This window comes from Eleutherodactylus coqui, chromosome 2, assembly GCF_035609145.1.
Source record: "Eleutherodactylus coqui strain aEleCoq1 chromosome 2, aEleCoq1.hap1, whole genome shotgun sequence".
NCBI classification, from domain to species: domain Eukaryota; kingdom Metazoa; phylum Chordata; class Amphibia; order Anura; family Eleutherodactylidae; genus Eleutherodactylus; species Eleutherodactylus coqui.
Genome location: NC_089838.1, coordinates 43,953,602 through 43,967,745, shown reverse-complemented (window position 1 = coordinate 43,967,745; position 14,144 = coordinate 43,953,602). Strand labels below are relative to the sequence as shown.

Sequence of the window (14,144 nt, the reverse complement as noted above, 5' to 3'; positions counted from 1 at the left end):
CAGTACTGCATCATCTACATCTCGGACCAAAATATGTCAACTTTTAGGACCAGAAAAGTTGACACATTTTTAGAGTACTTGGAGTAACAGTTGGCATGAATACCGGTGACTTCCCAGCACTAGATATATATAGGCACACATGCCAAGATATTTAGAGAATGTTACGTGGCTCTTCGTTGGGATATTAATAGTGACGGTGCGGCTCCTGATAACTCGGAGGAGTAGAAGAGAAATGGAACATTAGTATCCTAGAAAAGTCAGCTGAGAAGGACAATGGCATGATATATATCCAGGGGGGTCATATAATGGAGACTTTAGGGGCCCATATGGTTCCTTTCCCATAGGAGACCAGCATTATAAATGAAACAGTATAGTTGGGGCTCCTGTTAGAAATTGCAGCCCAGCAGCTTCAAATTAGGGTTCTGTGCGGCCCACAAGTATGTTCTTTAGGCCTCATGTCCACGGGGAAAATCAGGCCCGCTACGGATTCTCCATGGAGAATCCGTAGCGAGTCCCTCCTGCCCCGCGGACATGAGGCATTAAAATAACAATTACTCACCTCTCCTCACACTCCGGATCTTCCCTTCTTCGCGGCTTGATCTTCTCACCGTCGCGGCCAGATATTCTTTCTTCGGCCTGGCGGATGTGCTCGGCACGCCGGCTGCATGCCACGCGCATGCGCCGGGCACATCCACCCGGCCGAACAAAGAAGATCCGGCCGCGAAGGAAGGAAAATCTGCATCGCCTGGAGCAGGTGAGTGTAATTCAGGCGCGGGTCTCCTGCGGACCCGGACGGTTTCCATAGGCTTCAATAGAAGCCTGCAGGAGCCGTCCTAGCGGGAGACCCGCACTAAAATGGAGCATGTCCATTTTTCTTTCCATGCTCCATGATTTTTTAAATTCACTTTTATTGACCATCCGCGGGTATTTATGTACTCGCGGGTGGTCAATGCATCCCTATGGGGTGCAGATCCCCGTGCGGGTGACGAGTTAAAATCCGCTGCGGATTTTAATTCTTCTTTTCCCCGTGGACATGAGGCCTTAGGCTGGAAGCACAAATGTCATTTTTGTGGCTGTTTTTAGAGCCAAAACTAGACATGGATTCGGTTGAAAATTGGGGAATATAAAGGAAGGACTTGTACTTCTCCGTCCTGCTGGATCCACTTTTGGAATGCGAGAGTGAGTGAAAACGTAGAATTATGAAACGAATAATCTTCAATGGTTTAATTTCCATTTGCAACGTTTTCTGTCCTCTGATGTTGCGAGATTTGAAAATCGCAGCATGTCCCATCGTTCTACGCTTTGCGATTTTTATTTTTATTTTTTTTACATTTATTTTTATTTCTTTTTTCCCCATGTTTCCCTATGGAGCCTTATTGCTTCACAAAGCCTTATTGCATCATAAATAAAAGTAGTAATAGTGTCCCCTATATTGGTTCTCAGTAGTAATAGTGACCCTCACAGTGACCTTAGTGATAATAGTGAGCCCTATATTGATCCCTGTAGTAATAGTGACCACTATATTGGTCCCAGTAGTAAAAGTGACTCTCACAGTGGCCTCAGTAGTAATAGTGTCCCCTATATTGGCGCCAGAAGTAATAGTGATCCTCACAGTGGCCTCAGTAGTAATAGTGTCCCCTATATTGGTCCTAGTAGTAATAGTGACCACTATATTGGTCCCAGTAGTAAAAGTGACTCTCACAGTGGCCTCAGTAGTAATAGTAACCCCTATATTGGCGCCAGACGTAATAGTGATCCTCACAGTGGCCTCAGTAGTAATAGTGTCCCCTATATTGGTCCTAGTAGTAATAGTGACCACTATATTGGTCCCAGTAGTAAAAGTGACCCCTATATTGGTCCTAATAGTAATGGTGAACCTCAGTACTAATAGTGACCCCTATATTAGCCCCAGTAGTAATAGTGACCCTCACAGGGGCCTCATTAGTAATACAGCCCCTCTGAAACCGATTTACTCACCTTTCTCCTGGTCTTCAAAGCGCCGCTGTTCCTCTGCCTGGCGCTGCTGCGGTCGAAGGGTGTGTGCACCCGGACACCACCTGCCTTCTCTTTTTGGTTCCTCAGGAGGAGAGGAGGTCAGGAGAGGAGGAACCTGGGTGCACACAGTTGTTAGTGTGTGCATCCTGCAGCAGCGACCCTTGGTGATTACTAGCTGGAGAGCCACCGCACCCCAGCTGGTAATCGCTTTCATGGTGACCCTGCAGAACAGATGTCCCGAAAGCGGGACAAAGGGCTGTCCCGCTTAGGGACCCTGGGGAAGAGGGACGTAGGGTCCTAAAGCGGGGCTGTCCCGTCTAAATCGGGATGTCTAGTCACCTTTAAAATGAAGAAGAGCTGTCAGGTCTCTCCAATCTTTTAACTTATTGTTGAGGGGCATTCTGAGAGTCGGAAACTTTCTAGGAAAAAAGGATGTAACATCCCAGAAGACAAGCCGATTAAAAGAGTTTATTGCTTGCTGCAAGGGATACCTCTTATAGATTGATCCACATATAGACTACTAGAATGTATTGATGATATGACCGGCTTCTAGATTTCACTCTCGTACAAAATACTGTAATCTAATACAGTGTTCCCCCAACTCCAGTCCTCAGGGACCACCAACAGGTCATGTCTTCAGGATTTCCTCAGTGTTGCACAGGTGATGTAATTATTGTAGATGCCTCACATTGCCACAGGTGTTCTTACCAAAGGATATCCAGAAAACATGACCTGTTGGTGGTCCCTGAGGACTGGAGTTGGGGACCCCTGATCTAATAGGCCAAAAGTGGAACCATCTACTACGATGAAAAGCATATTGGAATATTTGCACATGCAAATCTAGTGAGGTCAAACTAGAGCACAGATTGTCTGTATATAGATGTGTCATTTGCAAATTAGCAACATAAGTACATTAAAGGGTTATTCCCATCCTGCCTGCTAGAATACTTCATCACTTTATGATCGTTGGGGGTCCGACCTCTGGAATTGCCGCCTATTTTGCAAATAAAGGGGTAACTGCACTAATTTAGCATTGCGACACCTTCATTATTTTACCCTACACAGCAGCACTCCTGTCCACCCGCAGTGCCAGGAACTGCAGCACAGTAATATTCAAGTGAAGGGAGCCAAGGCGCACCTCCCTGCACAACTGGTGGCCAGCGCTAGGGCCCCTTCATTTCCAGAGGTCGGACCCCTATCAATCATAAATTGACGGCCTATCCTAGTGATAAGTCATTATTACTAATTTAAAAGGGTTGTCTGCATTTTTTTTTTGTCTACTGTATCAGTAGTTGATGGACAGGAATACCCCGCTTTGGGCCCATGTCCAGCCCACTCTACAGGGCAGCAGACCGGATTTTGTCATCAGCAGAGCAAGTGGAGGCACCAGTCTCACATCCATTGAAATCAATGGGAGAGCCGCGCTGCTATTACACTCCCTGTTCCTGTTCTTGATATCCTGTCCTGGGCAGGAAGTGTAAGATAAGCATGGCACTCGTATTGATTTCAGTGAAATTGGCGCTCTGCTCCCTCCCCTGTCCGTTAATGGTAACGTCCAGCCAGCTGCACTGGACAGCGAGGCGGATAATCAGTTGATGGACGGAGGTCCCGACCAGTGGACTCCTGTCCATCAAGTACTGATGGCCTATCCAGAGGATAGGTCCTTAGTTGAGAAGATCTCAGACAGCCTCTTTAAATCTTTATTACTAGATTGGAAACTCCTCTTACATTGCATTTGCCTTTGGAGAAGAAAGAAAAGTATCTATGTGGTTCTAATCTCATACAACCCCCTTTAATTGCTCTCTAGTACCTGTTTTTCTGGCCTTTGTATACTGATTTCATAGTGTAACCAGACCTTCAGTATTACCTTGGCGAAAACATGATAAATTATTAACAAATCTACAGCTAATTGCAAAGAGGGAAAAATTAACCAACTATTGAAAATGTGAAAGTTTGTGATGTAGCAGTGTAGGTCTCTGTATGTTGTATGTAATAATACATATCTGTAGAATCACCTAAAAAGTTATAAAAAATTCTTCATTTGGATATCAATCCAGCAGCTACTTATGATCACAGGAAGGGTGACATATTGAGGAGAACACACATCTCCTATATCTACGTCCGGTTGTGTCTACATAGCTAGGAGACCAACTCTTTGGCTGAGTTCTGACTTCCTGCATAACTTTTCACTATTACTGCTATATGCTGCTCTGAAATGACTAATCCCAGATAATATTGTCATCTGGTGAAATTACTTACCTGCACCTCAAATGAATTTATAACATAAATTGTGCAGTATGCATGGACTGCTGTAATAGACTCCCATCTAGTAGCATATTGGACATCTTCGGCCTTCAGAACAACACTCATTCGTTATGGCGTAGAATCTACCCGGTGGTAATGTGAGGGGGCCCTATTATCTGGCTCGGGGTTTCCCTGGTGATCTGGGACAGTGTTGGTATCATGGAGGCTCTGGGTATAGCTCACATAGGGTCTGGGACTTTCAGTAACCAATCCGGGTGGACTCATGACCGCTGTTGCATTGAAAGTCCAGTACCCATACCCATATATCTGGTTTCTCCAAAATCCTTACTTGGTAACTGGGGTTTCAATCTACGTCCTCTTTTTCCCGTATAAGAGGTTTTTCAAAAGTTCTTACCCAGTCACCAGTAATGTACGGTATTCTCTGGCAGCTTATATCACATCAATGTTGTCGGGCAGAATGGAGGAGGGGAACGAAGAGGCAGAAGTCTCTTCAATGCTTGTATTCAGCTCAGCCTTGATTCTACAGAAGCATCTGTCTCATTGAGGCACTCACACAAATAGGGCTAGTCCTGTGCATTGCATTTTCTCTCACACCAGGGAGTATCCCTTACTTCTCACTTCACGGTATAGCTGCATAGATTTGGGGGAGTATCCCCAGCTTCTCACACTGCAACATACCTGCACAGACTCGGGGAACTATCCCCAGCTTCTCACACTGCAAGATACCTGCACAGACTCTGGAGAGTATCCCCAGCTCCTCATACTGCAGCATAGCTGCACAGACTCGTGGGAGTTTCCCTAGCTCCTCACACTGCAACATACCTGTACACACTCAGGGGAGTATCCCCAACTCCTCACACTGCAACATACCTGCACAGAACCAGGAGAGTATCCCCAGCTCCCAACACCGCAGCATACCTGCACAGACACAGGGGAGTATCCCCAGCTTATCTCACTGCAGCATGGCTGCACCGACTAACTAGTTGCTGCCCTTCTTCCTACTTAGAGAGCTGCTTCTTGTTGCCTCCCCTCATTAAAGTCACAGTAGTTTACAAATCATTGACACAGCAGAACATCAAATGAACAATTAGCAGTCATCAACAACCATACCATTCTGCAGGAATATCGGCCTATAAGTACAGGAAGCTTCTTGCAGTTGGCGCAATTAGATGGAGGTGCTCACATGTTCTGACCAGTTGACAGAAAGGGGTCATCAATTCATGCTGCTTTTCCCGAATTCTGACCTTCCATCAGCACGGTGCAACAGAAATCTGTAATCATCTGACCAGGTTTTTTGGTTTTTTTTTACTGCTCAATGATACAGTTTTTACACTCTTTTTGCCCACTGGATTTTCACCTTTCCATTCCTCTTAGACAGCAACGGCGTTGGAACCGGTCATCTCCTGTTGTAGCCCATTCCTGCTAAGGAGCGATAAGTTTTGCATTCGGACATGTTAGTTGGAGCTCCAGCATTGTATTCAGCTCCTGTTCGTTAGAATGATCCTTGACATCCTCCTCCAACCCCTTTTTGTCAACGAATTGTTCACCTTCACAGAAGCCCCTTTCCCTTAAAATAGTTCCCCTAAATTATCTCAAACCTGTCACTTGTACAGTCCAGCTCGCCAAATACTACTGTAGTGTAAAAACCAGGACTTCAGATGCAAGAGCCTCATTATACATTCACATTTTTGTCACGGTACCAGAGTAGTGTCATAATGGGAGCAGATCTATCAGGGAGATAATGGGTTAACTGCCTACACTAGATGATCCAGGATTGTAACACTAATACCAGGTTCATCAGTGCAAGATTTACTGGAAAGGGTAATCGGATCTTGCAGAGACAGTGTAAAGCTGAAATGCCTTCCTGTTTCTTCTCTCAAATTGTCTCATTGTTTTGTTTCATTTTTTTGTTCTTTTGGAAACTTTGTTTTTGTTTTTTTTTTCTGAATTTTGACTTTTCCTTTAACCGCAAATATAGTGTAACATACAATAAATGCAGCATTACTGCCCACGTGGCGTACTCTAAAACAATACTGTAGGCCTTGAAGGCTGTGGCACCCCCTGGTGGATAGCCTCTGTATTTTTTTATCTTTGATTTACGTTACTTATATAGCGCCCACATATTTTATAGTACTGTACAGAGATAACCATTCATATGTAACGCAGCAGGTGTGTACCAACTATGTTAGTGAATGATTGGGCTTTGAGCTACTCCTGAGGGGGTACTGGTGTATCTTGATGCCACCGGAAGCTAGGGGTTTGGCAGGGCTTGGATGGAGGAACGCCCCTGTCACACCCCTAGTTCCTCAAGAGGCGGAATTTTGTAAGGTCCTAGCAGTACTGTGTGTAGAGATTTTTTACTGCCCTGGAGAGTTACGGTTAAGGGATTATTGTCCTAACAGGACAATAATCCCTTACCCTAACGCTCCAGGGCAGGCAAAGATCTCTATAGACGATGCAGCAATGTGTAGCAGCCGCCCCCCCTTCCATCTGCCCTCCGCGACCTGTTTGTTCCAGACACAAGGGACACAGGCACCGGGGAACAGCAGCAGCGGAAAAGGGCCGGAGCGCACTCTGCTGGCGCCGCTGGCACAGGATACAGTGCATGTCCTGCTGCCCCTTGGAACAGAAGGGAGCAGCGGGAAAGCGTCGGGGAACACACTCGCGGAGGTTACATGTGCAGCCGCCCAGGGAGCCTACCACACTCACTGCAGCAGTGGGGAAGGGGGGGACTGCACTGTGCTGCCGCCGCTGGCTAGGCATACAGTGCATGTCCTGCTTAGTGGTCAGGAGAGAAGGGAACAACGGGGACGGGCCGGCCAACAGAGTACAGCAGTGTGCAGCAAACAAAATGGCCAGGGAGGCTGGGACACTGAACGCTGCATCGCGGAGGTTATATCTGGGGCTGCCCGGGGAGCCTGCCAGGCTGACAGCAGCAGCGGGGAGGGCAACTGTTGGCTTGGAGCTGGGACGTGAGGATGATATTCGCCTTCCAGGACCTGCAGGGGAGCCATCTCAACAGCCAGTGAGGTACGAGGGGCGTCACCAGGCTGTCAGTGTGCTCCGCAGCACTACTTCCTGGTGGTGTCAAGATACAACAGTACCTCCTGAGGGTAGTTTTAAAGGGTCGCCTGGTTTTCATCCTTTAACCTCTTTTTTTAGAGGGACTTGCTGTTCCCTACAGGGAAACTAATAGACAGTTTCCCAGGAGTAAGTACAGGACAGTGACCGCTGACCCGAAAGTGGGGTACCAATGGGACAGGCAAATATAGGCAGTATTGCAGGCCGAAGCCAGGGCAGGTAGCGTTCAAGTCAACACTGTTAACAAGCAGAAGGTCAGGACAGGCAGAGTTCAGAAAGCCGGGTAATTGGGCAGAGGATCAAAACCAAGAGTCAAGCAGGATACCCATATACCTTCACAGAACCACTAGCAACCTATTGCTGTTTAACCCCGTTTCTTTCTGTCTCGGCCAGTGGACATTACAAAGATCTTCATCTGTTACATAACGCTAGTGCTATAAAGGTCTTTTTGGTTTCTTTAAGTCTTGCACCCCTTGATGGTATTGTACTACAATTACAAGATGTCCCCACAGCAAAGGGAATAATTTCCTGATCGGTGGGGTTCTTACCTCTGCCAATCTCAAGAACTGGGGTATTCTGTCCCCCGTCCTCCTCACTGTGGGATTACTGCACTCCCTGCATCGAAGAGGAGACTGCATGTAACACTTGTTGCACAAGCATGGTAGTGCTCCATTCACTTTTAATGGGACTGTGGAGATACCTGAGTAGTGGAGGCCGAAACGTTTTGGGCAATCAGAGCTTTAAGACGTCGGGGGAAAAGATTCCACATCATGGCAAACATCCTCTGTATTCAACTTGCCCCGTGCCAGGTAAGTTGGTGCACGTTTTGCAGATAAGTGGGAGCAGATCTTACAGCCTTTTTCAGCATATCCTAAACATGTTTAAAGGGGCTACAGTCCAGTAAATTTGGGGACCAAGGCAGTGTGGAGAGTTCATTGTCCTGTTTCTCCTACCATATGGATGTAGATGGTCAACTAACAGGTCCCTGTAATGTTCACCATTCAAAGATTGTGGAATGATGACCAATGGTCATAGGCTATGCCAGGGAAATGCTCCCCAGATCATGACACCGCCACCAGCAGCCTGTTGAACCCCAATGGTGCATCCATGGGATACAGCTTCCCATTCTTTACACCAGATGTGGACCTGGCTATCTGTATGGTTCAGCAGGAAATGGGGCTTGTCACTCTAGACAACTTTCTCCTGATCACAAGATGTCCTGCATCAGCTATTCCTAATGCAATGATCACTCTGTATATAAACATTATGTGATATAATTTTACTTATCTTGTACTTTGTTTAATCTGTTTGTGCTTTCTATGCCCTCTATTGCAGGTTGGACGTTACAGAGGATCCGTGAAGGATTACCCTGACTTTGATGCCAGTCAAGACGCTGAAACTCTCTATAAGGCAATGAAAGGATTCGGTATGTATAGATAATATTCATTATTCTGTACAGTATAGTGCCAATAAATAGAACCTAAACTAAGTTATTGTGCTCACAGGGCCGCTCCTCACAGTAGTGATACCCCTTTGTATGCAGTAAAATGGAAAAAACAGCCTACTTATATGCAAATCATTTCTCCCCCCTCCCCCCCCCCACTCTGCTTCAGTCATGTGATCATTGAGGCCAATCTCCAACCTCAGCATTGGCATAGCTGAGGCCAGTGGTTGACCACAGCGGTCATGTGCCAGATGAAGCTCAATCATGCTTTCCAGAAGGGAGTGGGGGATTTAAACAGTGGGAGAAGTGAAATTTGTGAGTGCAAGCTATTTTTGTTTTTTTCTCTATTATTAACCGGCCCTGCGGGACATATCTCCAGTTCCCAGGACGGTCGGACAGTTCCCAAAATCTAAGACTGTTCTGCTTAATCTGGGACTGTTGGGAGACATGCATTGTAGTGTCAGAGCATGGACGTCTGGAAATACAGTAGTTGTCTGATTCCGGATGCCATAATATGCCAAATGACTGGTCCCTGGACTCCAACACCTTGTGCATCTTAACGCCATATTCTCGATACTCCAGCAAAATGTGTGAATTCTGTTCCTTAAGATTCCCTATCGGTGTTCACTCATCGCTCAGCTTAATCTCTTTTAGGTAGTGATAAACAAGCCATCTTGGATCTTATCACATCGCGAAGCAACCAGCAGCGTATTCAGATTATTCAGGCCTACAAATCCCTCTATGGCAAGGTAAGTACAGAGGGTTCACCCACTGACCATTGAGTCATGGGTCTTAATTAGAGATGAGCGAGCATGCTCGTTTAAGGCTGCTACTTGATCGCGTAGCAGTCTTATCGAGTAACTGTGTACTCGCCCGAGCAGCATGCGGGGGGCAGCGGTGGGGAGAGAGAGATATCTCTCTCATTCTCCCCCCCCCCCCCCCGCTTCCCCCCCACCCCCCCCCGCATGCTGCTAGGGCGAGTACACAGTTACTTGATAAGACTTTGATCGAGCAGCAGCCTTAAACGAGCATGCTCGCTCATCTCTAATCCTAATTTACTTGTCCTCTTTTAAGCAGATTCCAGATTGTTATCCCAATTCCTTGTACGATGCTCTATAGTTCTTGTGTTTATTCTCAGGATCTTATCGAGGACTTGAAATATGAACTGACTGGTAAATTTGAAAGACTCATCGTAGGCCTAATGCGGCCTCCAGCATATTTCGACGCTAAAGAAATAAAAGATGCCCTTGATGTGAGTATGATACCAAATATTCATAGTTAGAGATGAGCGAGCACCAAAATGCTCGGGTGCTCGTTACTCGAGACGAACTTTTTGCGATGCTCGAGGGTTCGTTTCGAGTAACGAACCCCATTGAAGTCAATGGGCGACTCGAGCATTTTTGTATATCGCCGATGCTCGCTAAGGTTTCCATTTGTGAAAATCGGGGCAATTCAAGAAAGTGATGGGAACGACACAGCAACGGATAGGGCAGGCGAGGGGCTACATGTTGGGCTGCATCTCAAGTTCCCAGGTCCCACTATTAAGCCACAATAGCGGCAAGAGTGGGCCCCCCCCCTCCCAACAACTTTTACTTCTGAAAAGCCCTCATTAGCAATGCATACCTTAGCTAAGCACCACACTACCTCCAGCAAAGCACAATCACTGCCTGCATGACACTCCGCTGCCACTTCTCCTGGGTTACATGCTGCCCAACCCCCCCCCCCCCCACGACCCAGTGTCCACAGCGCGCACCAAACTGTCCCTGCCCAGCCTTCAGCTGCCCTCATGCCACGCCACACTCATGTCTATTTATAAGTGTGTCTGCCATGAGGAGGAACCGCAGGCACACACTGCAGAGGGTTGGCACGGCTAGGCAGCGACCCTCTTTAAAAGGGGCGGGGCGATAGCCCACAATGCTGTACAGAAGCAATGAGAAATCCAATCCTGTGCCACCTCCATCTGGAGCTACACACGTGGGCATAGCAATGAGGAACCTATGTGCCACACACTATTCATTCTGTCAAGGTGTCTGCATGCCCCAGTCAGACCGCGTCTTTTTATAAATAGTCACAGGCAGGTACAACTCCGCAATGGGAATTCCGTGTGCACCCACAGCATGGGTGGCTCCCTGGAACCCACCGTCTGTACATAAACGTATCCCATTGCAGTGCCCATCACAGCTGAGGTAACGTCCGATTAAATGCAGGTGGGCTTCGGCCCACACTGCATGCCCCAGTCAGACTGGGGTTCTTTAGAAGTGGAGACATGCAGTTACAACTCCCTGTGGACCGACAGCATGGGTGGGTGCCAGGAAGCCACCGGCGGTACATAAATATATCCCATTGCAGTGCCCAACACAGCTGAGGTAATGTCGTGCTTAATGCAGGTGGGCTTCGGCCCACACTGCATGCCCCAGTCAGACTGGGGTCCTTTAGAAGTGGACACATGCAGTTACAACTCCCTGTGGACCCACAGCATGGGTGGCTCCCTGGAACCCACCGGCGGTACATAAATATATCCCATTGCATTGCCCATCACAGCTGAGGTAATGTCGTGCTTAATGCAGGTGGGCTTCGGCCCACACTGCATGCCCCAGTCAGACTGGGGTTCTTTAGAAGTGGACACATGCAGTTACAACTCCCTGTGGACCCACAGCATGGGTGGCTCCCTGGAACCCACCGGCGGTACATAAATATATCCCATTGCATTGCCCATCACAGCTGAGGTAATGTCGTGCTTAATGCAGGTGGGCTTCGGCCCACACTGCATGCCCCAGTCAGACTGGGGTTCTTTAGAAGTGGACACATGCAGTTACAACTCCCTGTGGACCCACGGCATGGGTGGCTCCCTGGAACCCACCGGCGGTACATAAATATATCCCATTGCAGTGCCCAACACAGCTGATGTAACGTCAGCTGTAATGCAGGTGGGCTAAAAATTCATTTGATTACACTGTAGGCGAGGGCCCACAAAAATTGGTGTACCAACAGTACTAATGTACCTCAGAAAAATTGCCCATGCCCAACCAAGAGGGCAGGTGAAATCCATTAATCGCTTTGGTTAATGTGGCTTAATTGGTAACTAGGCCTGGAGGCAGCCCAGTTAAAATAAAAATTGGTTGAGGTGAAAGTTTCAACGATTTAAAGAGCATTGAAACGTATAAAAATTGTTTACAAAAATTATATGACTGAGCCTTGTGGGCCTAAGAAAAATTGCCCGTTCGGCGTGATTATGTGAGGTTTCAGGAGGAGGAGGAGGAATATTATACACAGATTGATGAAGCAGAAATGTCCCCGTTTTGGATGGTGAGAGAGAACGTAGCTTCCATCCGCGGGTGCAGCCTACGTATTGCTTAGGTATCGCTGCTGTCCGCTGGTGAAGAAGAGAAGTCTGGGGAAATCCAGGCTTTGTTCATCTTGATGAGTGTAAGCCTGTCGGCACTGACGGTTGACAGGTGGGTACGCTTATCCGTGATGATTCCCCCAGCCACACTAAACACACTCTCTGACAAGACGCTAGCTGCAGGACAAGCAAGCACCTCCAGGGCATACAGCGCGAGTTCAGGCCACGTGTCCAACTTCGACACCCAGTAGTTGTAGGGGGCAGAGGCATCACGGAGGACGGTCGTGCGATCGGCTACCTACTCCCTCACCATCCTTTTACAGTGCTCCCAGCAACTCAGCCTTGACTGGGGACCGGTGACAGTCTTGCTGGGGAGCCATAAACCTGGCAAAGGCCTTGGAGAATGTTCCCCTGCCTGCGCTGTACATGCTGCCTGATCTCTGCGCCTCCCCTGCTACCTGGCCCTCGGAACTGCGCCTTCGGCCACCAGCGCTGTCGGATGGGAAGTTTACCATCAGTTTGTCCACCAGCGCCCTGTGGTATAGCATCATTCTGGAACCCCTTTCCTCTTCGGGAATGAGAGTGGAAAGGTTCTCCTTATACCGTGGGTCGAGCAGTGTGTACACCCAGTAATCCGTAGTGGCCAGAATGCGTGTAACGCGAGGGTCACGAGAAAGGCATCCTAACATGAAGTCAGCCATGTGTGCCAGGGTACCTGTACGCAACACATGGCTGTCCTCACTAGGAAGATCACTTTCAGGATCCTCCTCCTCCTCCTCCTCTGGCCATACACGCTGAAAGGATGACAGGCAAGCAGCATGGGTCCCCTTAGCAGTGGGCCAAGCTGTCTCTTCCCCCTCCTCCTCATGCTCCTCCCCCTCCTCCTCCTCTGGCCATACACGCTGAAAGGATGACAGGCAAGCAGCATGTGTACCCTCAGCAGTGGGCCAAGCTGTCTCTCCCACCTCCTCCTCATGCTCCTCCCCCCCCCTCCTCCTCAACGCGCTGAGATATAGACATGAGGGTGCTCTGACTATCCAGCGACATACTGTCTTCCCCCGCCTCCGTTTTCGAGTGCAAAGCGTCTGCCTTTATGCTTTGCAGGGAGCTTCTCAAGAGGCATAGCAGAGGAATGGTGACGCTAATGATTGCAGCATCCCCGCTCAGCATCTGGGTAGACTCCTCAAAGTTTCCAAGGACCTGGCAGATGGCTGCCAACCAGGCCCACTCTTCTGTAAATAATTGAGGAGGCTGACTCCCACTACGCCGCCCATGTTGGAGTTGGTATTCCGCAATAGCTCTACGCTGCTCATAGAGCCTGGCCAACATGTGGAGCGTAGAGTTCCACTGTGTGGGCACGTCGCACAGCAATCGGTGCACTGGCAGATGAAACCGATGTTGCAGGGTCCGCAGGGTGGCAGCGTCCGTCTTGGAGTTGCGGAAATGTGCACTGACCCGGCGGACCTTTCCGAGCAGGTATGACAAGCGTGGGTAGCTTTTCAGAAAGCGCTGAACCACCAAATTAAAGACATGGGCCAGGCATGGCACGTGCGTGAGGCTGCCGAGCTGCAGAGCCAACACCAGGTTACTGCCGTTGTCACACACGACCATGCCCGGTTGGAGGCTCAGCGGCGCAAGCCAGCGGTCGGTCTGCTCTGTCAGACCCTGCAGCAGTTCGTGGGCCATGTGCCTCTTCTCTCCTAAGCTGAGTAGTTTCAGCACGGCCTGCTGACGCTTGCCCACCGCTGTGCTGCCATGCCGCGCGACACCGACTGCTGGCGACGTGCTGCTGCTGACACATCTTGATTGCGAGACAGAGGTTGCGTAGGAGGAGGAGGGTGGTTTAGTGGAGGAAGCATACACCGCCGCAGATACCACCACTGAGCTGGGGCACGCAATTCGGGGGGTGGGTAGGACGTGAGCGGTCCCAGGCTCTGACTCTGTCCCAGCCTCCACTAAATTCACCCAATGTGCCGTCAGGGAGATATAGTGGCCCTGCCAGCCTGTGCTTGTCCA

At 48.8% G+C, this 14,144-nt stretch overlaps 1 protein-coding gene across 2 annotated transcripts in view; it reads left to right on the top strand.

Moving 5' to 3' along the window:
• ANXA6 (annexin A6) overlaps positions 1-14,144 on the top strand; it is a 102,361-nt gene that overhangs the window by 34,704 nt on the left and 53,513 nt on the right. For both annotated transcript variants that reach the window (XM_066590710.1, XM_066590709.1), the window contains exons 3-5: positions 8,677-8,767; positions 9,440-9,534; positions 9,924-10,037. In XM_066590710.1, coding sequence (XP_066446807.1) covers positions 8,677-8,767; positions 9,440-9,534; positions 9,924-10,037 — 300 coding nt within the window. The remainder of the gene's footprint in view (positions 1-8,676; positions 8,768-9,439; positions 9,535-9,923; positions 10,038-14,144) is intronic.